The sequence below is a fragment of the Cucurbita pepo genome, chromosome LG04, assembly GCF_002806865.2.
Source record: "Cucurbita pepo subsp. pepo cultivar mu-cu-16 chromosome LG04, ASM280686v2, whole genome shotgun sequence".
Taxonomy (NCBI): Eukaryota; Viridiplantae; Streptophyta; class Magnoliopsida; order Cucurbitales; family Cucurbitaceae; genus Cucurbita; species Cucurbita pepo.
The window spans coordinates 6,659,458-6,682,063 of record NC_036641.1 but is presented as its reverse complement, the minus strand read 5'-3'; the positions used below and the strand labels follow the sequence as shown (position 1 = coordinate 6,682,063).

The window sequence follows — 22,606 nt, the reverse complement described above, 5'->3', positions numbered from 1 at the left end:
TTTTAAAAAATGGACGCAAATTTTAAAATTGTTAAATATATAATTAATAATAAAAGAAAAACTAATAGTGTTATTATTAGTCGTAAATTTTTTAGACAAAAAAAAAAAAAGTTTCCATTTTTAAAAAGAAAGTCTTGGAATGAGGAGAGAAGAGGAACCCATTTCTTATTGGTCAAAGTGTCGTCATCCATCCAATATAATTCGGACGCGTCATAATCGGACATTGTATCCGTATCGTATGGAGTAATAAGTTGAGGCATTTTGATTTCGAACTCCAACTCCGCCTCGCACGTTTTCACCCAAAATCCTCTTCTCCTATCAGATCAAACACATTCTTGTAACTTATTCTTGCAGTTTCCCAGAATCTCTCTTCCCCCAATTGGCGGCAATTGTTTGTTCTTCCCCGGATTTCCAATATTTTGAGGTAATTATTCATACCCTTTTCATTTTTTGGTTCGTTCTGCTTCAATTTGTTCATCACAGATCTTGAAGATTTGACTTTGTTTTTGTTTCATTCTTGTTATTTGCTATGTGGTTCTTCGATTTTTGAAGAAATGGAGCGATGGGCTATGAGATGTGTGGTGATGATGGCGTTTGTGGGGGTATTGCTGCTGAATTTGAGAAGATCAGAAGGGATTAGGTTTGTGATAGACAGGGAAGAATGTTTCTCTCATAATGTTCAATATGAGGGAGATACTGTTCATGTTTCTTTTGTTGTAATCAAGGCAGATTCAGCATGGCACTATGGCGATGATGGTGTTGATCTTGTGGTATCATTCTTTCCTCCATTTTATTTGTTTTTGTTTTGTTTAGCTTGTTATTAAAAAAACTTGAAACCGGGTGTGACAACGCGAGCCCAACGCCGGTAGATATTGTCCTCTTTTGGGCTTTCCCATCCGAGCTTCCCCTTAAGGTTTTTAAAAGACGTTTACTAGAGAGAGTTTTCCATACCCTCGTAAGGAATGCTTCGTTTCCCAAGGTGGAATCTCACCATCCACTCCCTTTGGAGGCCAGGGTCCTCGTTGGCCCACCTCCTAATGTCTGGCTCTGATACCATTCTGTCATGACCATATCTCACCGCCAGCAGATATTGTCCTTTTTGGGTTTCTTCTTAAGATTTTTAAAATGCGTCTACTAGGGAGAGGTTTCCACACCCTTATAAGGAATGCTTCATTTTCCTCTCCAACCGATGTGGAATCTCACAATCCACCCCCTTGGGGGCCAGCGTCCTCACTGGCACATTGTTAGATAAAACCTTTGTTTTTCCTTATTTAGATTCACACGTTTACATTTAATTCTCCATTTGACCATTTGACAAACACGTCGAATGGATTAGCTAATTCTTAGACGGCAATTTTATAGGAAGTGGCACAGATTCGGTTGGCCACTCTCCACCCATTTTTAGGATAGGTTAAATAGGAAATCTGTTCAGAAGATTTAACAACCTGATTTTGAAGAGCAGTCAAACTTTCAGACCTTCTCTCTCTTATTTTACACATTTTATTTTTCTTCCAACAACCTGCTGTCGACAATTTCCTCTCACCGAAAATAAAGGATTTCCCTAGCGATTATCGAAATCCAACACACATTGCCCGGTGTTTGGCTCTGATACCATTCTGTCACGACCTGATCCCACCGTTAGCAGATATTCACATCTTTAGACTTTTCCTTCTGAATTTCCCCTCAAGGTTTTTAAAACACGTTTACTAGGGAGAGGTTTTCACGCTCTTATAAGGAATGCTTCATTCCCCTCTCTAATCGATGTGAAATCTCACACTGGGCTAGCAAGATGCATAGGTTTTGTGTTTCTGTTGTTATCTGTTACGTTTGAGAAATGTTATTCATAATTCTTGTCTCATGCAAATGGGGAAGTGGCGTCTTGATTGTTGTAGGGCAAGGACCTATGTTTTGATTTGACTGGAGAGAGAGATCCTAACGATAAAAGTTACATCCGGGCTAGAAGACGTAGAACATGTTTGGAATGACTTCTCAAAGTGCTTAAAATACTTTTTCAACGCTTAAAAATCCTTTTATATGCATTTAGAAAGTCACTTCAAATAGACCCTAATACCAAAACTAGAAGGAGCAAAAACGACTAATATATCTTCGTATTAAGGGTGGTTACTTTCAAGTTATTTTTGTGAAGACACATTGACTTGGAGCGAGTTAGAGACAGACAAACTCCTTTCTGAATAAGAGCTACGTCTGATTTCTTGGAGTGCTAGAGGATTATTAGTAAAACTGGAACAAGTATTTTCGTATCTCGCTATATGAAGTGGACCAGGTGGTATTTTTCAAGTTACCTTTTGGAGATCCTTTGATTTGTAGGGAGGGAGGGAGAGCGAGTGTGTGGGAGATGCTTTAATTTTCTATGTTTACGTTAGTGTCTAAACTAGCTCGTGGGACCTCGACTACTCTCATAAGACAACCGTCTAACCCTACGATATTTGCTTGTGCATAAAACTCATAGGGTATTAAATCCTAGGCAGGTGGCTACCGTGGATAGGTATCAACTTAGATTTTTTCCCCTGATTTTTCTCTTGTGAGGGAAATGATTTGCAATCCTTGTGTTATATTGATTTCCATTGTGGAATTTGTTGTTAATTCCATGTTCTTGCTTGAAATCTAGATAAAGGGTCCTAATGGTGAACATCTTCATGATGTCCGAGACAAGACGAGCGAAAAACATGAATTTGTTGTTCACAACAAAGGCCTTCATCGATTCTGCTTTACGAACAAGTCTCCGTACCACGAAACGATCGACTTTGATATGCACGTTGGTCATTTTTCCTATCAGGAGCAGCATGCAAAAGATGGTGAGATACCATTCTATGTTTTATTATGTACTGACATTGTTTTACAAGTTAAAATCAATCTCAAAACTGGTGCATATGCCTGCAGAGCATTTCAATCCTTTGATGGATCAAATATCTAAGCTGGAGGAGGCTCTTTACAATATTCAGTTTGAACAGCATTGGTTAGAGGCTCAGACTGATCGCCAGGAAATAGGTATGTCGATGAACTTGTCTCAAGCTTTTATAGTTTCTTCAACATCGACTTAGGAGTTTATTTCCTACGTTGAAGTTTTTCCTCGATGATATCGAGTGACTTTGAAACTTGACATATTAGATCCCGTTTGATAACTATTTGAATTTCAGATCGTTTATGAAAGTAGATAACAAAGTAAAGGAACACGTAGGTGGAAGTAACGTGCATGAGCTTAATTTTTAAAAAGACAAAACAAGGAACCAAATAGTTATCAGTCGGGGCCTTAGATTATATGATTTCTCCAAAAGAAGTTTTAGGTACATGTAGGGGTGGAGGATTCCCGATGCATGGCTACTCCCAACACCAAAGTTTTGTTGTATAAGATATTCGAAGAAAGATTACGAGTAACAGAGAAGCCTTGCTTAACTTGGGGGTGTTCACGGGTTCGTAGGCTGGGTTGGCTTAAGCAACATCTCGGATATAACCCAATTGTTTAAGGTGCATATTTTATTAGAAATCACGGCTCTCCATAATAGTATGATATTGTCCACTTTGAGTATAAACTCTCGTGACTTTACTTTTGGTTTTCCCGAAAGGCCTCATACTAATGGAGATGTATTCTTTAGTTATAAACTCATGATCAACTCCTTAATTAGCTTACGTGGGACTCCTCTCCCAACAATCCTCCCCTCGAATAAAGTACACCATAGAACCTCCCCTGAGGCTTATGGAGCCCTCGAACAAAGTACACCCCTTGTTCGACACTTTAGTCAACTTTTGACTACACCTTCGAGGCTCACAACTTTTTTCTTTGACATTTGAGGATTCTATTGACATGACTAAGTTAAGGTGACTTTGATACCATGTTATAAACCACGACTCTCCACAATGGTACGATATTGTCTACTTTGACCATAAGCTCTCATGACTTTGTTTTTAGTTTCCCTAAAAGATCTTATACCAATGGAGATATATTCCTTACTTATAAACTCACGATCAACCCCTTGATTAGTCGACGTGGGACTCCTCTCCCAACAATCCTCAACATACTTGACCAACCCACTACTTAAAACTTGTACGGTTCGGTTCAGGTTGGGTTGAACGCATGTTCTTTTTTTTTGGTACACTCGTAGCATATAGTCCATGGTAGATACCTCATAGGGGTATCAAGTGGAACTCGGGTCACGTTTCCAGTTGTATCCGAATACCGATCTTGAAAGAATGAAACTGGAGGTAGTAGATTGATTTGTTGGGTGATGTATTTGTGGTGTGTTTGATTGCAGTGAATGAAGCAATGAGCCAAAGGGCAATGCATAAGGCAATGTTTGAATCAGCAGCGCTTGTAGGGGCGAGTGTCCTCCAAGTCTACTTGCTGCAGCGCTTGTTTGAAAGGAAGCTTGGCACTTCCAGAGTTTAAACCCCCTTTTTACTTCACCAACATTCTTTTTACCCCCACAGTAAAAGATTATATGCTAATCTATTTCTTCCTGTTTTTTTTTCTTTTCTTTTTTTTTTCTTTCTTTTTTTTAATTACTTTTGTTAGTGGAAATTCGGGAAGGAATTAGATTTTTATTTTTAAATATGAATTTTTGAATTATTATAAGAATATATGATACTCAAATATCTCGAGATGTTTAGGCATTTTATTGCCCATACGAGAGGTAATATTGACTACTTTTTGATGTCTTTTCTTTCTTGTATATATATATATATTATAGCTAAAATAAATTAATATATTAATTTACTAATAAATAACTGTATACAATTAATTATATTTATATTTTTCATTTACATATAATAATGGTATAATGTGTAGCTAATTTTATTCTCAAGTAAATTGAATTATTATTTATTTATTATTTCTCTCAAAATTTCTCTTTTGATAATTAGGGATAGTTCGCTAAAAATACTACCAATTTATTAAAGTTAAAATACTTTTGTAAAAACATAAAACAATATAAATTAACTTTTTTTTTTAAAAAAAAAAAGTAAAATTAATTTTTAAAAAAATTGAATTGATAGCAATAAAATATTTGATTATTAAATACAAAAATATATTAAATTGAGAAAAATAGGATTGAAAAAAGGAGAATTATAGAAGCAGAAGATAAATTATTCTTAAAATGAAAATAAACAGAAAAATAATAATAATAAAAAAACTCTAATTTATTATAAAATAAAACAGAACCAGAGAATGAAGGAAGAATAATCACTAACTTCTAATGGCTAAATACGATACACTTTTAACCTTATTACACATCTTGATTGCCTCTACTTCTCCAGATCTCCAAGCCTATCATCATCAGAAGGGGGAAAAAGAAGACAACAAGTTAATACGAACCATGGTCGGACACGTTACCTTATCGGTTTTCTTTGACGCATACGCTCGAGACTCGAACAGCTTCACACAAGCTCCAATACAAGAGCAGATGCACCACCTCCACCATTGCAAACACCTCCAACTCCATATTTCCCACCTTTTTGCTTTAGTACCTGTAATGCGAAAAAAAAAATGTACGATAACCGGTCGTGAGAGATATCGACTTTTGTATACACAAAGCAATGGAGAAATATTCAATAATGCTTCCACGACGTGACTAACATTTTTGCACTTATTTATAGCTCGTGGCTATTAAGAGGCACGAGTACATATCCAACAGTTATTAAGTGACAGTCTTATTCAATAACTTTTCGAGGTTGGGTAACATTGCAGAGATTTTAGATAAATTACCCCCAAAAGCGTGACCAAGATACGTGCCCCGCTGCAACCAAGAGGATGTCCCAACGACACGGCTCCACCGTGTACGTTAACTTTATCCTGTTGATGAAGAAATAAGAGGAATACGACAGTAAAATAATAACTATAAGGAAGATTGCACATTTAGAATGACTAACTAAATGCAAGTCCTATTCAAATCATTCAATTCAAATGAGGCCGTAGAAGGGCATATGAGTACTCACAGGAGAGATTCCAAGCAATTTCTGATTAGCAAGAGCCACAACCTACAGAAATAACGATAAAATAGAACATATAAGAATTTGAGGATCAAAGTTCTGGAAACTGATTATTTCGAGCCTGTCACGAAAATCTTACAGCGAATGCTTCATTTATTTCGTAGAAGTCGATTTGTGAAGCTTCTAAGCCAGCATGGGAAATAGCCTTTGGAACTGCAAGGGATGGTGCAGTTGTGAAAAATTCTGGCGCCTGCAAATCAATTCCCATTATTATTGTTAGTACAAAGTTCTTTGAAGATCAAAGATGTGATCGTTAATGCTTCGGCTGATGAAAGAAAATCAGGAATTACATGAGCAGCATCAGCATATCCTTTGATTTTTGCTATCACTTCCACCCCAAGTTCCAATGCCTTCTTGCCACTCACTAGAACTATGGCAGCAGCACCATCACTGCCAATTAGAAAATTTCAACCTTCGATATAAGTTTGATTGATCCTCTGGCACGACTTATCCATATAAACGCAGGCGATAAAGCGTGATAAGTTTCTATGAACTTCCTAATACATGTGCAAGAAAAGCTTTCCTTTACCTTATGCTGGATGCATTGCCTGCAGTTACGGTACCTCCATTCTCTTTAAAACTTGGTCGAAGCTTCCTCAACTTGGCAGGGTCGAACTGGCATCAAATTAATTTGTTTTCAAAAGAAATAAATAACAGCTTGCTAAAGAATTCTAGAATCATTTTGGTTACATTCTGACCCCTTTATCTTGTACAGGCGATTGAACAAATTTTATTTTTTTGTACATGTTCGAAAATTGTATGCTCGGGGTGCATGGTGCACGAAAAACAGTAAGCACTACCTAGATGGATGATAGGGGCGTACCTTTCCAAGGCCATCGTCCGAATTGACAGTTGTCGATGGTTTTCCCCTTCCTCCAGAAACTTCAACCTGCAAAAAGATAGCGAAGACTTGTAATTTTGAACCAGAGAAATAGCCAAGCAATGATATGGAAGGAAATCCAACCGGAACAATTTCCCATTCGAAGGCACCGCTGTCCTTGGCAGCAATACCACGCTCAAAGCTCTGAACAGCGAAGTTATCCTACACAAAATCCAGCTTTAAATCAGTTAACAAAAGAGAACTAAAGCAAACGCAAACTCAACATGCATTACAAGCAATACCTGAGCCTCCCTTGTAATTTCATATTTGTCTGCACATAACTCGGCGCAATTTCCCATGCCAGAGTTAGTATAGACATCCCATAAACCATCTTTCAGCATTCCATCAACAAGAGAATCATGACCAAGACGAGACCCCTTCCTGCAAATTAGCATGAATACAAATTAAATTATGCTTACAAATTAAATTATCTTTCAGCATTAAATTATGCTTACGAATACAAATTAGAGCTCAGGCCACCGAGAATGAGAAGAGAAATTCAGAATAGAAAAGCAACCTTGCTTCTGCAAGGTACTTCGGTACATTTGACATGCTTTCCATCCCACCAGAAACTACAACGTCACTAATGCCTAATTGGATACTCTGTGCTGCAAGCATTGTTGCTGAAATAATCACAATAGTAAATGTTGTCAGACTATCAATATCGTTCCGAGAGGAAAATCTTAGAATGAAGATAAGGATGTGAACCTTTCATCCCTGATGCACAAACTTTGTTGACAGTAGTACAAATCACTGAATTTGGTATTCCTGCACCTAATGCAGCTTGTCTGGCAGGAGCCTGCCCCAGATTTGCACTTAGAACATTGCCAAAGACGACTTCTTGTACAAGTGAAGGATCAACTTTCGCCCTTTTGAGTGCAGCTATAAGTCAAAGAAAGAAGGAAAATACTTCATCATTGGTCAACTCCATTTACAGAGAAGGAGAGAGAGGTTTCACAATTACCTTCAATTGCTATGGATCCTAACTTGGTGGCTGATAAAGATGATAAACTACCAAGAAATCCACCCATTGGTGTGCGTGCAACACCAACTATGCAAACATCTATACAACCAAATGTCGAATGTCAAAAAAATAAAAATAAATAAAGAGGAAAGAGGTGCCATATCTTAAAGCAGTAGGCTTTGATTAGGTATTTCCATTGAAAAGCAAGTGAAGTACCTCTTGGATTTATCGAATCCGTTGCTGCTGCTGCCGTAACCATGGTATGCTAAGGAAGAAAACCTATACCATTGAAAAGTTTCAACAGTTCTGAGACAATAACAGTAAGGCACATCTTACACCACCTTAATCAAATATGGACAGATTTTGTACATGAATCACGGACATAAAATCTTATTTCTTTTTCATTTTCTTCCTCTGATTAGAATAATAATAACAATAAAGTGAGGCACTTACTGTTATTAACTGTGATTTATCGGATTTTGTACATTGAAAAGCAAGTGAAGTACCTCTTATTTCTTATTTTTTTTATTATTATTTTTTTTTTTTCATTTTCTTCCTCTCATTGAAACAAAGTCATCGGTTCCCAAAATCATTTATTTTGAATACGTGAGAAAGCATCACATGTTAATCAATCAGTGGCCTTTAAATGCAGACCTCTAAGATAAACATCTAAAAGCTCAAATAGCTTGCTCAATATTGGCAATTAGTACATTTTCACCAAGTTAAGAAAATACATGCTAATGCAATTCATAGAAATTCCACCAAGAAGATATTACTCAAGTTGGAAGTCAATTACAACGCAATTATTGAAGGTTTCTTTGAACAGAGCGAAATTAAGCTCTCGAGTTCGGCTTCATTACAGTTTATCAAATTCAATCAACACAACAAGCTTCCCAGTTCTTTCGTCAGCAAAAGAAAACAAACTCGTATTTCTATACCACTTGAGATTAAATTTTTTTAAGCACAAGAATTTATAATATTACAGTCTTTAATAAAATGATATTTAAATAGCTCGTCTCATAAAAGTTAACAATTTTTAAATCATGCGATCTTTTTACGGCATCAATTAAATTTACTATCCCCACTCAACAAGAGAGAAGAGGAGGAAGAAAAAGAGGATAAAAGAAACAATGAAGTCAAATAAAAAATCACACGATAATATCTTCGCTTTCTGTTTCTACAATAATCCTCCAAATTTCAAAAACTAAATCCAAAAACCAAAAAGCGCTTAAAACGAAACCGTTCTCGTTCAATGCAGATAAATACGTACATCAAAGTCGCCATTAATCATCAACAACCATCGCATTTCATTCATTCCAAAAAAGGAACTCCAATCACAATCACAATAAAAAAATCACACACGCATCCAGAACATCCATCACCATTCGACTACCAAATCATCGAAACAGCTCAGAAAAACCATCCGAAGCAGATTGAACAAGAAATGAAGCAAGATCTACAACAACAAACACTAAAAATCCCCCTCACACTCACAGAATCCCGCTTCTTCAGATCAACCAGTACAGATCTATAAACAATCATACTTCCAAATTTTCAACAACCACTACAATAATAACAGAGGCAGATGACAAACAAGAATGCCAAAACAGATTTCGAAAATATACTCAGAGCTGAAGCTTTCACTTACCTCCTTCCTTCACTCTCTGAGTTCTAGAAAACCGCCGTGAAATCGATTAACCAGAAGAGAGAGTTAGAGAGAAGAATCAAATTTGGTGATGCTGAATGAATTTGTTGCTGGAAATTCGAAATTGCTGGTGTGTTGTTGTTGTTGTTCTAATATATATAGAGAGAGGGAGAGGGGGGGAAATCTTGATAACCGCCAAACAAGCGCTATACGAGAAAGCAGAGGCGTAGCGAATTGTCCCTTTTACCCCTAAGACTTTTTGTATTTTTCGTCTTTTGCCTTCTTCTAACCTCCGGATTTGGTAACTTCACTACCGTGCCCGTGCCCGTGACCCTGACCGTAATCCACGTATGGTCCTAAATTTATAAAAATTAATCTTATTAATTAAAATATATTTAAAATGTTTGACTAAAAAAGTGTACATGCATGAAATTTCGTTCTTTAAAAAACGTGTCAATCGTCCAGTCCCACACGAGAAAGCTGACACATTGTCCCGTGTCTGGCTCTGATACCATTTGTAACGACCCTGACCCACCGCTAGCAGATATTGTCCTCTTTGAGCTTTCCCTTTCAGGCTTCCCCTTAAGGCTTGAAAACGCATCTGCTACGAGAAGGTTCCCACGCCCTTATAAAAGGCGTTTTGTTCTTCTCCCTAACCAATGTAGGACATCACGATAACTATCATGATTGGTCTTAAATCTCACATTTTTTCGAACAAAATTGGATGTACATTTACTTATACACGGTCGTGTAAATGCACATAAACCTTCTAGGCGAGTATTAATTCTTCCTAGACCTAGCTATGTGCAGGCACATGCTCGAGAATATCGAAACCAACAAAAAAAAAGGAACACGAAATAGAGTAACATAAGGTCCCACTGGTTCGATGATACGGTGCAACTTAGCATACACCCGTACATAATCATAACTCATACTCACATGATTAACATTCATATCGTCTATCATCAATTCATACATGACTATCAGTCTCGTGAAATCCATGACTAAACATAACTCGTAACTCACATGACTGAAATCTATCGATCTCTGTGAGATCCTACATTGGTTAGAGAGAGAAACAAAACATTCCTTACAAGGGTATGGAAACCTCTCCCTAATAGATGTATTTTAAAATCGTGAGGCTGCCGGTGATATACAACAGATCAAACTGGATAATATCTGTTAATGATGGGTTTTAAGTTGTTGCAAATGGTATCAGAGCCAGACACTAAGCTGTGTGCCAGCGAAAAACGTTGGACTCCCGAGGAGAGTGGATTGTGAGATCTCACGTCGGTTGTAGAAGGGAATGAAGCATTTCTTATAACAGTGTGGAAACCTCTCTCTAGCAGATGCATTTTAAAACCATGAAACTAACGACGATGCATAACGAGCTAAAGTGGACATTATCTGCTAACGGTTGACTTGAGTTGTTACATAAAATTCAAAGCTAACCATGGCAATTTTAAATATTTATTACGTCTAAATAATAAAATTTTAAATATTTAGAATGTAATATTTAAAAATATATATTAAACAAATGTCACTACTATTTACTAGAATTTTATCAAAATGAAATTTTATTAAATTATAAAAATAAAAAATTAACTTGGTAAGAAATCACATTGTTTAATTAATTAATTAATTAATTATTATTATTCAACGTCTCCCTAAATCTTAATTCAAGCTTTAAAAATTAAGGGAAAAAAAAAAAAGAAAAGTTCTTTTTCGGAAGTGAACTGAAAAAATATATGAATTGAGAATCAAAATGAGCAATAAATTTAAGAAGCGATCAATTCCAAGTAAAAATCCTAAACTCAGTTCATGTTCATTTCGTTAAGCTTCTTCAATTTGGAATTTGCAAGAAGAATTAGGGACATATTTTCGTGTTTGAAGGTGAAATCTTCCAAGAAATTCCGAAGAAAAGAAAAAGCCACAATCAGGTCGCGCAGAAACGCACCATTGATTCGTGGAAGAACGAATCAACGCGGCGTCATCAGTACTGATTACTCTTCAAATCTTCGCATATTCAATGGAAGCTTCGAAGTCTTTGAACCGAAATTCAAGGCAATCGCTAGTTCTTTTTTCTTTCCTATAAATCTTCATCATCGATTTAACCTAATCTCCACGTTCTCTGATTGTGTTTGATTTGGTTTTACACAATTCACAGCGAGATTAGGCGTTTGTTGGTTGATTTTCCTTCATGTGGAGGCTTAAGAGTAATAAATTATATCCTTATCTCTCCGTACATAAAGCGTTTTGGTCTCCAATGGCCTCCGCTGCACTTCATCCCTTGTCGAATCCAGTTTCCTTGAATTATCCGTCGTCTTCTCTTTTGGGCATTATAACACGTATGACTTTCATTTTTTAATCCGTTTTCTTGTCGTTGTTGTGCGTAGCTGATTCTATGTGGATTATTTCATGGAGTTTCTGATTTCTCCTGTAATTTAATGAGTTCTTTCTCGATTATTGTGACGAAATCCGAATTCCGTTTTTCAAACTAGAATTGAAATTTGAAGATATGGATTTGTTTGTGTTGAAATTCTTGCTGAATCATATGGACTTATTATCATGGGCTCATTTTTGGGGCTTTTCCTTGTTTATCATTCTTGCAGTTGCGGCTTCATATTTATCAAACAAAACTCCATCTCTTAGCCGAGGCATGCCTTCTTCATCAACTTCATTGGCAATTGCTGAGAACGAGACTCCTCTGGATAACATTGAACAGCTTGAATTATTGCCTGGAGTTTATGATAATTATGAAGGAGTTATTGTGGAAATGAAGGATCCTATGGATCCAGATGAATTTGGTTATTTGCTAAGAGCTTCACTATCTCAATGGAAACAACTGGTATTTGATTTCTGCCCTGTTACAGGTTGAACATGATTCTATGTTCTAAGCTTCAACTCTTATTTATGGTTTCTGTTTGCATTTTGATTTGCAGGGTAAGAGGGGCATTTGGATCAAATTGCCTATTAAACTTGCAAATCTTATTGAAGTTGTTGTTAAGGTACATTTTGTTCATACAAATTCATAAAATCTTCCTTATATGTGTTTTTTCTCAAAAAGTTTCTACTTCATCTCAGAGTTAAAGGCTATATCATGTGTTTTTTCTCTTGTACTGTGTATGAATTTTTGAGTTCTGCTACTACCGTTGAACTTTCAAACAGTTTCCAATATATATTTTCTGTTTCAATATCATCCTTACACTAATTATAATACACAGAAGTATATACTGATTTATTAGTCACTTTGGGCAAACTGGAAACCTCGTTACAGTTTAAGAGCAAAATATAAGCATACAGATGGATGTTACTTCATGTTTCCCTTAAATATGGCACTGGCCCAAAGGGTTATTGTGATATCCCACATCGGTTGGAGAGGGGAACGAAACATTCCTTATAAGGGTGTGGAAACCTCTCTCTAGTAGACGCGTTTTAAAACCTTGAGGGGAAGTCTGAAAGGGAAAGCCCAAAGAGGACAATATTTGCTAGCGGTAGGTATGGGCTGCTACAAATGGTATCAAAGCCAAACATTAGGCGGTGTGCCAGCAAGGATGCTGAGTCCCCAAGGGGGTGGATTGTGATATCCCACATCGGTTGGAGAGGGGAACGAAGCATTTCTTGTAAGGGTAAGGAAATCTCTCCCTAGTAGACGCAATTTAAAACCTTGAGGGAAAGCCCAAAGAGGACAATATTTGCTAGCCGTGGGTTTGGGCTATTATAGTAATTTTGACCCAATTGAGAAGTTTGTATCAAAAACTTCCTAAACTTGAAAATTCATATATAGTCTAGGGGCAAAAACTATAATTGCCTTTTGTTGTTGTTTATTTTTGTTTTTTGTTTTATACCGATGAGTAGCCATGAGAACGTGACATACAATATTTGGTTGTCGAGAAACTCTTACGATCCTAGACTGGTTGACACCACAGGGTTCAAACTAAATCCTCTCAAATCCCTCTACTTTTGTCCACATGACCCAAGGCCAAGCCCTGGTGGTTTAATTTAGCCTAAAGTTAAAATACCCTTGCCTTCTGCATCTTCTTAGAGAAAAAGTAGATTGGTCCAAGTCACTTTCTCATAATAATCCTGCTTGTTTTGTTTGATTTCAGGAAGGGTTTGTTTTCCACCATGCCGAACCTGATTACCTAATGCTCGTGCGATGGATCTCTGAAACTACAAATAGTATTCCTGCTAATGCTTCTCATCGTGTGGGCATCGGTGCGTTTGTAATGAATAGTAATCGAGAGGTACTTTCCTAACCCATGCTGTTTGTCTGTGATTTGAAAAGCAATAGTATGTTCATAATTTACTGTCTATTTGAAAGTTTCAGACTTAGAAGAGCTCTTTGTTTCTAGTAGCTAACATTAAGACTCCCATTCTGAAGGTGCTAGTGGTTCAAGAGATCAGTGGCAAATTCAAAGGTACTGGAGTTTGGAAGTTTCCAACTGGAGTGGTTAATGAGGTGAAGCAAAGTTCAATTTGCCGCATTTGTCTCAATTGAATAAGCATTCTAATGCTATAATGTAACTATTCTTTCTGTAGGGAGAGGATATTTGTGAAGCAGCAATTAGAGAAGTAAAAGAAGAGACTGGTGTAAGTAACAAGAAGCAAGAAATTGCATTTTTTTTAAAATTTCATTCTCTCTCAAATGTTTAACAGTTCGATTTGAATTCCATTCAGGTTGATGCAGAATTTGTAGAAGTGTTAGCATTCAGGTTTGAAATCTCTCCCACAATAATTGAAATAATTGTACTAAAGTGTGAGATCCCACTTCGGTTGAAGAGGAGAACGAAGCATTCCTTATAAAGGTGTGGAAACCTCTCCCTAATAAATGCATTTTAAAACCGTGAGATTGACGATGATACATAACGGACCAAGGTAGACCATATCTACTAGCGGTGGTCTTGGACTGTTACAAATGGTATCAGAGCCAGACACTGGACAGTGTGTCATTGAGGATGCTGGCCCCCAAGGGGGGTGGATTGTGAGATCCCACATCGGTTGGAGAGGCGAACGAAGCATTCCTTAAAAGTGTGGAAACCTTTCCCTAGTGAGACGCATTTTAAAATCGTGAGGCTGACAGCGATGCATATCGGGTCATAGTAGACAATATCTACTAACGTAAAGCTACTTTCTTTGATATTTCCTTCATATTTTATACAGTGCACCAAAATTTCCATTCACTGGTCAAGGGAACGGATCCCATCCTTACCATTGTTATTCTTACCATCTGCTCCTTCCTTGGGTAATGCAGGCAAAGCCACAGGTCATTCTTTACAAAATCGGATTTGTTTTTCGTATGCATGTTACAACCGCGCTCCTTTGCCGTTCAAAAGCAAAATTCAGAAATTGAGGCAGCCAAGGTATATTTTAAGTACACCATGATCATTAATGAGTCATGTCATTTCTTTTCAAATTTTGAAGTAACATTCCTCCTTGATCTATTAATGAGAGCCCCAAATTTGGAATCCATTGTTTCCATATCCATGGTTGATCAATAATCTAAACTTTAGGACAGGTTACACCCTGGCTGTCTAGATTAGTCGTCTTATAAAACTGTTGGTTAAGAACACGTATCCACGAATATGATACTAGCTCGGCCTTGACCTCTTGAACATCAACCATTTACATGCATCAAACATTCCTTTTACAGAATGTCATTCATGATTTCCATATCCATGATTGATTAATAATCTAAACTTTAGGAGGGGTAACAGCCTGGCTGTCTAGATTAGTCGTCTTATAAATCTGTCGATTAAGAACACACATCCACGAATATGATACTAGCTCGATGTTGGCCTCTTGAACATCAAACATTTATATGCATAAACACATTCCTTTTAGAGAATACCATTGATAATTTCCATATCCATGATTGATCAATAATCTAAACTTTAGGATGGGTAACAGCCTGGCTGTCTAGATTAGTCGTCTTATAAAACTGTTGGTTAAGAACACGTATCCACGAATATGATACNAATGCATTTTAAAACCGTGAGATTGACGATGATACATAACGGACCAAGGTAGACCATATCTACTAGCGGTGGTCTTGGACTGTTACAAATGGTATCAGAGCCAGACACTGGACAGTGTGTCATTGAGGATGCTGGCCCCCAAGGGGGGTGGATTGTGAGATCCCACATCGGTTGGAGAGGCGAACGAAGCATTCCTTAAAAGTGTGGAAACCTTTCCCTAGTGAGACGCATTTTAAAATCGTGAGGCTGACAGCGATGCATATCGGGTCATAGTAGACAATATCTACTAACGTAAAGCTACTTTCTTTGATATTTCCTTCATATTTTATACAGTGCACCAAAATTTCCATTCACTGGTCAAGGGAACGGATCCCATCCTTACCATTGTTATTCTTACCATCTGCTCCTTCCTTGGGTAATGCAGGCAAAGCCACAGGTCATTCTTTACAAAATCGGATTTGTTTTTCGTATGCATGTTACAACCGCGCTCCTTTGCCGTTCAAAAGCAAAATTCAGAAATTGAGGCAGCCAAGGTATATTTTAAGTACACCATGATCATTAATGAGTCATGTCATTTCTTTTCAAATTTTGAAGTAACATTCCTCCTTGATCTATTAATGAGAGCCCCAAATTTGGAATCCATTGTTTCCATATCCATGGTTGATCAATAATCTAAACTTTAGGACAGGTTACACCCTGGCTGTCTAGATTAGTCGTCTTATAAAACTGTTGGTTAAGAACACGTATCCACGAATATGATACTAGCTCGGCCTTGACCTCTTGAACATCAACCATTTACATGCATCAAACATTCCTTTTACAGAATGTCATTCATGATTTCCATATCCATGATTGATTAATAATCTAAACTTTAGGAGGGGTAACAGCCTGGCTGTCTAGATTAGTCGTCTTATAAAACTGTCGATTAAGAACACACATCCACGAATATGATACTAGCTCGATGTTGGCCTCTTGAACATCAAACATTTATATGCATAAACACATTCCTTTTAGAGAATACCATTGATAATTTCCATATCCATGATTGATCAATAATCTAAACTTTAGGATGGGTAACAGCCTGGCTGTCTAGATTAGTCGTCTTATAAAACTGTTGGTTAAGAACACGTATCCACGAATATGATACTAGCTCGGCCTTGCCCTCTTGAACATCAACCATTTACATGCATCAAACATTCCTTTTACAGAATGTCATTCATAATTTCCATATCCATGATTGATTAATAATCTAAACTTTAGAACAGGTAACAGTCCGGCTGTCTAGATTAGTTGTCTTATAAAACTATCGATTAAGAACACGTATCCATGAATATGATACTAGCTCGTCCTTGGCCTCTTGAACATCAAACATTTTTATGCATCAAACATTCCTTTTAGAGAATGTCATTTCTCTATTCTGACCCCCTCCCCGTTAAACAGTGGATGCCCATTGATGAATATGCAGATCAACCCTTTGTTAAAAAGAACTCGGGTTTCGACTACGTGGCAAAAGTATGTTTAGCAAAAGCGAACAACAACTATACCGGCCTCTCGGCGATACCTACATATTCTTCCTCTGGTAAAAAGACTTACCTGTATTCAAAACTGGACATCTGAACTCCCAATGATACCTTCCTCTAGCCTCTGCATTCCAAGAAGCTGAAAGGAATCTGTGGAGTCATTGTGTGTGTAGATCATGTCGTACCGTAAAACCATCTTTACATGTTCGGGTTTTGGGGTTCGAGAAAATTTCTAGTACTGATAATTTGTTGATTAATAGTTAGTCACATGACTTGTCGATTTGATGCATTCAATATTGTTTCTTAAATGTTGGCAATAAGGGTGAAGAGTTAATAAGATGGTCAGAATGGTACTAAAATAATGTACCATAGAATATTTCAAATAATTTTTTTAATTGTAATGCCAACTATTTGTTGAATTTAAATATGATGTGAGATTTTCTGTTAAATACAAATCATTATTAATTAATTTATGAATGGTTCTGAATTTTGTATAATTATTTTATACAATAATCTTAAAATTAATTATTATGGTTAGTTTAAAGTTAATTTTATCATACTCGTGCATATAATAATCATAACTTTTATTAAAAAAAATATATATATATATATTACTATAATTTCAAGCTAATATATGGACGACCTAGAACAAGTCTCATATTTTTTGAGTGGGCGGGTGGACCTAGAGACTCATCCTCCTCGTTGGTTGACTGGACATCCTCATCCTCACTATAATAAAAAGATCGGGAATGACCAGAGGTGTATACAAGGTCGGGAATGACCAGAGGTGTATGCAGTTCTCAGTATCTCTCTCATCCTCACTGTAATAAAAAGGTCAGGAATGACCAGAGGTGTATGTAGTCCTTAGTATCTCCCTCATCCTCTATGAGGTGTATGTAGTCCTTAGTATCTCCCTCATCCTCACTATAATAAAGCTGGTATGTAGTCCTCAGTATCTCCCTCATCCTCACTATAATAAAAAGGTCGGGAATGACCAGAGGTGTATGCAAGGTCGGGAATGACCAGAGGTGTATGCAGTTCTCAGTATCTCTCTCATCCTCACTGTAATAAAAAGGTCAGGAATGACCAGAGGTGTATGTAGTCCTTAGTATCTCCCTCATCCTCTATGAGGTGTATGTAGTCCTTAGTATCTCCCTCATCCTCACTATAATAAAGCTGGTATGTAGTCCTCGGTATCTCCCTCATCCTCACTATAATAAAAAGGCCAAGAATGACCAGAGGTGTATGCAGTCCTCGATATCTCCCTTCCCGACCAGAGGTGTATGCAGTCCTCAGTATCTCCCTCATCTTCATTATAATAAAAAGGTCGGGAATGACTAGAGGTGTATGCAGTCCTCAGTACCTCCCCCATCCTCGCGATAATAAAAAGGTCGGGAATGACTAGAGGTGTATGTAGTCCTCAATATCTCCCTCATCCTCACCATAATAAAAAGGTCGGGAATGACCAAAGGTGTATGTAGTCCTCGATATCTCCCTCATCCTCACCATAATAAAAAGGTCGGGAATGACTAGAGGTGTATGTAGTCCTCAGTATCTCCCTCATCCTCGGTCACCAAAGGTGTAAGTAGTTTGTTCTATCTACTTTTTTTAACCGACACATGTCACTAAATGTGGAATCCAATAAAACTTGGAGCACTAAACTTGTAAATTCAAAAAGATGAAAAGGACTGAAATGAAAAAGGTGCAAAAATAACAAAATGTCGGGACTTCTTCACGATTGATTCCACCGACACAAAATTAAGATTCCAGATCATTTTCCGACATAATTAATAATAATGATATTTTAAATAAATAAATAAAAACTAAACAATTATTCCAATTTAAATAAATTATAGTTTTTTTTTCAAAGTGGAAAAAAAAAAAAAAAAACCAAATCGCATAAAAAAGATACAACCCAATTTGATATTTAGAGTGACTGTACACCATCCACGAAAAAATAAAACAAAATAAAATAAAAAAAGCATCACCGACAAATAATTTAAAAAAAAAAAAGATAAATAAAAATCGCCGAATATAAGTGGACATTTATTTTGCTCTATGAATAACGGACCTCTAGTATCTCGCCACGTGCCGCCTCTATTGTAAAAATCATACGAGCAAAACACCCAACCACAAACTCAACATCATCACCACGATCGATTTCTGACCTTCCGATCCAAACGCCCCGTTTTTGTCCGATTTCTGATCCGCCGGTTCGCCGTCGGACTCGTCGGAGCCGATTGGCGAGTCGGCGTCCTCCTCCTCCTCGCCCTCGGACGCCTTAGGCGATGGCGCCTTTGTCTTCTTCTTCTTCGGTGCCTCTTTCGGAGCCGGGGCCTCTTCGTCCTCCTCTTCGGGCACCGCCTTGAAAAGCTCTCGCGGCTGCAGCACCTTGTCGACCTCGTACACCACCAACGGCTCTGAGTCAATCAGCGTCGCTGTCACCTCCGCCGTCACGACCTTCGTCTTCACCATCACGTCCTCGCCATCGGTCTTGATGTTGAAATCGTACTTGTTGCCGCCGTGGGTCGCGAGCGTGTTAACGACACCGTTGCTCGATTTGAGCATCTGTAGAGAGAGGTAGACCGGCATTCCGTGGTACAACAGCAGCGATACCTTATGAGCCTCCGTCAGATTCTTGTACTTCGGAAGAAAGTCGTTCAGTGCGGTATCCGTAGGGCAAAACACCGTCAATCCGCCGTCGATGTTCGACTGATAGGTCTCAGCAACGCCGGTGGCGATTAACAAATCGGTGAAGGCTTTGCAGCCTTGCTTCGGCAGAACTTCCGTCACATTTAGACTGAGCGGCGCCGCCGTCGGTGCCTCTGCATCGGCGGATGTTATGACCTGCAAAATTTGTTACTCAATTCGTTAAAAAGCAGTTCGTTACTCACAAAATTGTCGTCTTCTTGGAGTAAAATAATATGAACAATATATTCTAATAAGAAAATCCGATCCACAACAATAATGACCTTTTGTCGGTCACATAAATGCACCTGCAGTTCATCTTAAATCAATGATGATAAAATTAAATTTAATCCTAACCAATTTTTGCAATATAAACCTATTCAAAACAGTCATTATGTATCACTAATTCTAGATTTAAATCCGTGCTAATTAGAACGGCATGAAGTTTTGCCCTAATCTAGATTCTAGCCCTAGCAAAGATAAGAACCGAGAGTACCTTGCTGATCTGCAAGATGGAGATATTGTAGGGCATTTCCATAACCGATTTGACATAAAACGAATTGAATTCACCGCCATTATCTTCAGATGCAAATCCAACTTTTCCGCCTTTTACATTCGTGATATTCACATAACCAGAGGTGCCGAAGGCGGAACCAGAGGCCTGAAACAGAGTAGAAGAGAGCGTACTACCTTTAGAAAGCTGGTGGAGCTTTTTGGCGCCGTAGTAATCGACAAGAACGTGAAGCGAGAGCACATTCTTGATAGTGCCGACGGTGAAATGCTTGTCGAGGAGCACCGACATGGCGGAGTTGTCGAGAGCGAGGACGGTTATAGTGAGACGACGGTTGATTTCGCCTGCGAGATGAGTGATGGTGAGGTAGTGGTTAAAGGTACTGAACTCGGGGTGTTTGGCGAGGATTCTGGTAATGTTGTGAGCCTCAGCAGTGGAGGAGAATAGGAGGAGGAGGAAGAGAGGGAGCGCCAGAACGGCGGCGGAGAGAGAGAGTGGTCGCCGCATCGTGGAGGTTGAGACGGCGGAGAGAAATGGAGTGTTTGGGAGAGAAAATTTGGGCTGTGGATATGTGTTGTGTGAGGGTAAGGGATTTGAGAGGTTTTTAAGACCGGTGAGATTTAGAGAATGAGAGTGCCACACAGTCTACTTGGCATCCTAGCCAGCTCAGCATGCTGAAGTGGGGCCCATGGAATTTGGTTTGAAATTACCAATTTAGACTCCAAATTTAAATTTTAAACAATTTTTTATTTAAAATTTATATTTTTAATTTTAATTTTTTTTTTTTTTGCATAAATCTCTAAACTTTATAATAAAATTGATATCATACAAAATTTCATATTCCACCTTTATTAAATTAATAATTTTTTTAAAAAAATTCCACATCTAATCATATTTATATTATATAATAAGAATAATAAGACAAATAATAATAATAATGAAGGGTAATTATAAACAATAATTACGTAGTTGAAATTTACTAGAAAAATAAATAATAAAATCATGTAATTTTTTTCGACATTTAAATATTCGTAATTATTTAAATAAAATAAATATAGGGTATTATCGGGTCGGGTGGATTTAACGATAGATGCTCTCATTCTATTTTTTCTTCTCCTTTCAAGATCTACTCGAAAATAGAACTCGGGTTTCTTGGCCGTGATTTACGGGACGAATTTAAATATGAGTAAATAATAATTTTTTTAATCAATTTTTGAAGATATTTGGATATTCTTAAAAAAAAAAAAAAAAAAAAAAAAAAACCCGTTAGATAATAGGTAGAAGTAAAGTAAAGATACTTGACTTTCTTTATAATTATTTGAAAAACTGCTGTCATGGACTAGATGCTTCTGCACGTGCTTACTTGATTAAAAAAAATTAAGTGAATTAAATAAATATTTATAAATAATAATATCTCCTAAAAATATTTTTAATTGGTCCAAATTTTCTAATGATAATTAATTGTGAAAATCTTAATATTTTTTTATAAATACTTATAAAATATTAAAAAAAATAATGATAATTAAATTAGTTTAAAAAATGCAGATGAAAATTGATATATCTATAAAATTGAAATTTCAATACTGATAGTGTTGTTCTTAGTCCTATTCATAGTCGTTCATATATCTGACATGCTAAACCGACACTAAATACTTTAGGAATAAAATTATATATTTAAAAGAAAATAATAAATTATGGAAAAAATAGACAAAAAGAAAAGGGCCACCAACGAAGAAATAAATGGTTCAATGATTTGCTTTTTTTTAAATCGAACATTTGGATTCATACTAGATCTATTTTCGAGCATTTAACCCATTTTAGATGATTCTAATAAGTGGTTAGATTATCTCGACCAGTGCATTTTTTAGCATGATAAATCACATCTGATTCGCTGTAAAAATATAGTCACTATGAGATCTGACATCGATTTGAGAGGGGAACGAGTGCGAGCGAGGACGCTGGACCTTGAAGGAGGTAGATTGTGAGATCTCACATCGGTTGGAGATGAGAATGAAACATTCTTTACAAGGGTGTGGAAACTTATTCCTTGTAAACGCGTTTTAGAAATCTTGAGGGAAGTCCAAAGAAGACAATATCTGGTGGGCTTGAGCGGTTACAAATGGTATCAGAGCAAGACATCGGGCGGTGTGTCAGCGAAGACGTTAAGCCCCGAAGGGAGAAGGATGCTAGACCTCGAAATGGGGTGGAATGCCAACGAAGACACTCAACTCCAAATGGGACTGTTAACATAAGGAAGGAAGGAAAAAAAAAAAAAAATATATATATATATATATATGGTGTGTTAAATTCTATGAGTTATTAAATAATTTACCTAATAAATAATATTTTTTTTAAAAAAAATATTTTAATAATTCATAAAAAATATTATTTAATATCTATTTCTATTTATGTGTATA

The 22,606-nt window shown here is 37.0% G+C and overlaps 4 protein-coding genes across 4 annotated transcripts; 2 read left to right on the top strand and 2 right to left on the bottom strand.

Moving 5' to 3' along the window:
• The first annotated feature begins 261 nt into the window (after window positions 1-261).
• On the top strand, window positions 262-4,662 carry LOC111792507 (transmembrane emp24 domain-containing protein p24beta2-like). The gene is made up of 5 exons (XM_023674021.1): window positions 262-424; window positions 553-770; window positions 2,630-2,816; window positions 2,902-3,009; window positions 4,272-4,662. Exons 2-5 carry the CDS (start codon window positions 555-557, stop codon window positions 4,403-4,405), a joined length of 645 nt encoding a protein of 214 aa, XP_023529789.1. The 5' UTR covers window positions 262-424; window positions 553-554; the 3' UTR covers window positions 4,406-4,662.
• A 468-nt stretch (window positions 4,663-5,130) lies between these two features.
• LOC111792453 (acetyl-CoA acetyltransferase, cytosolic 1-like) lies at window positions 5,131-9,627 on the bottom strand. The gene is made up of 14 exons (XM_023673933.1): window positions 9,496-9,627; window positions 8,064-8,126; window positions 7,848-7,946; window positions 7,592-7,765; window positions 7,401-7,506; window positions 7,126-7,264; window positions 6,968-7,045; window positions 6,827-6,892; window positions 6,533-6,618; window positions 6,294-6,393; window positions 6,083-6,193; window positions 5,950-5,991; window positions 5,720-5,806; window positions 5,131-5,481 (listed from the first exon to the last, which is right to left on the bottom strand). The coding sequence occupies exons 2-14, from the start codon at window positions 8,104-8,106 to the stop codon at window positions 5,392-5,394; spliced, it is 1,221 nt and encodes a 406-aa protein (XP_023529701.1). The 5' UTR covers window positions 8,107-8,126; window positions 9,496-9,627; the 3' UTR covers window positions 5,131-5,391.
• A 1,583-nt stretch (window positions 9,628-11,210) lies between these two features.
• LOC111792480 (nudix hydrolase 7-like) lies at window positions 11,211-17,415 on the top strand. The gene is made up of 10 exons (XM_023673983.1): window positions 11,211-11,556; window positions 11,660-11,840; window positions 12,105-12,340; window positions 12,435-12,500; window positions 13,602-13,739; window positions 13,877-13,954; window positions 14,035-14,085; window positions 14,173-14,207; window positions 14,747-14,855; window positions 16,911-17,415. The coding sequence occupies exons 2-10, from the start codon at window positions 11,693-11,695 to the stop codon at window positions 17,085-17,087; spliced, it is 1,038 nt and encodes a 345-aa protein (XP_023529751.1). The 5' UTR covers window positions 11,211-11,556; window positions 11,660-11,692; the 3' UTR covers window positions 17,088-17,415.
• A 1,472-nt stretch (window positions 17,416-18,887) lies between these two features.
• Window positions 18,888-20,784, bottom strand: LOC111792449 (fasciclin-like arabinogalactan protein 2). Its single transcript, XM_023673918.1, has 2 exons — window positions 20,175-20,784; window positions 18,888-19,837 (listed from the first exon to the last, which is right to left on the bottom strand). The coding sequence occupies exons 1-2, from the start codon at window positions 20,694-20,696 to the stop codon at window positions 19,100-19,102; spliced, it is 1,260 nt and encodes a 419-aa protein (XP_023529686.1). The 5' UTR covers window positions 20,697-20,784; the 3' UTR covers window positions 18,888-19,099.
• Between the last annotated feature and the right edge of the window lie 1,822 nt (window positions 20,785-22,606).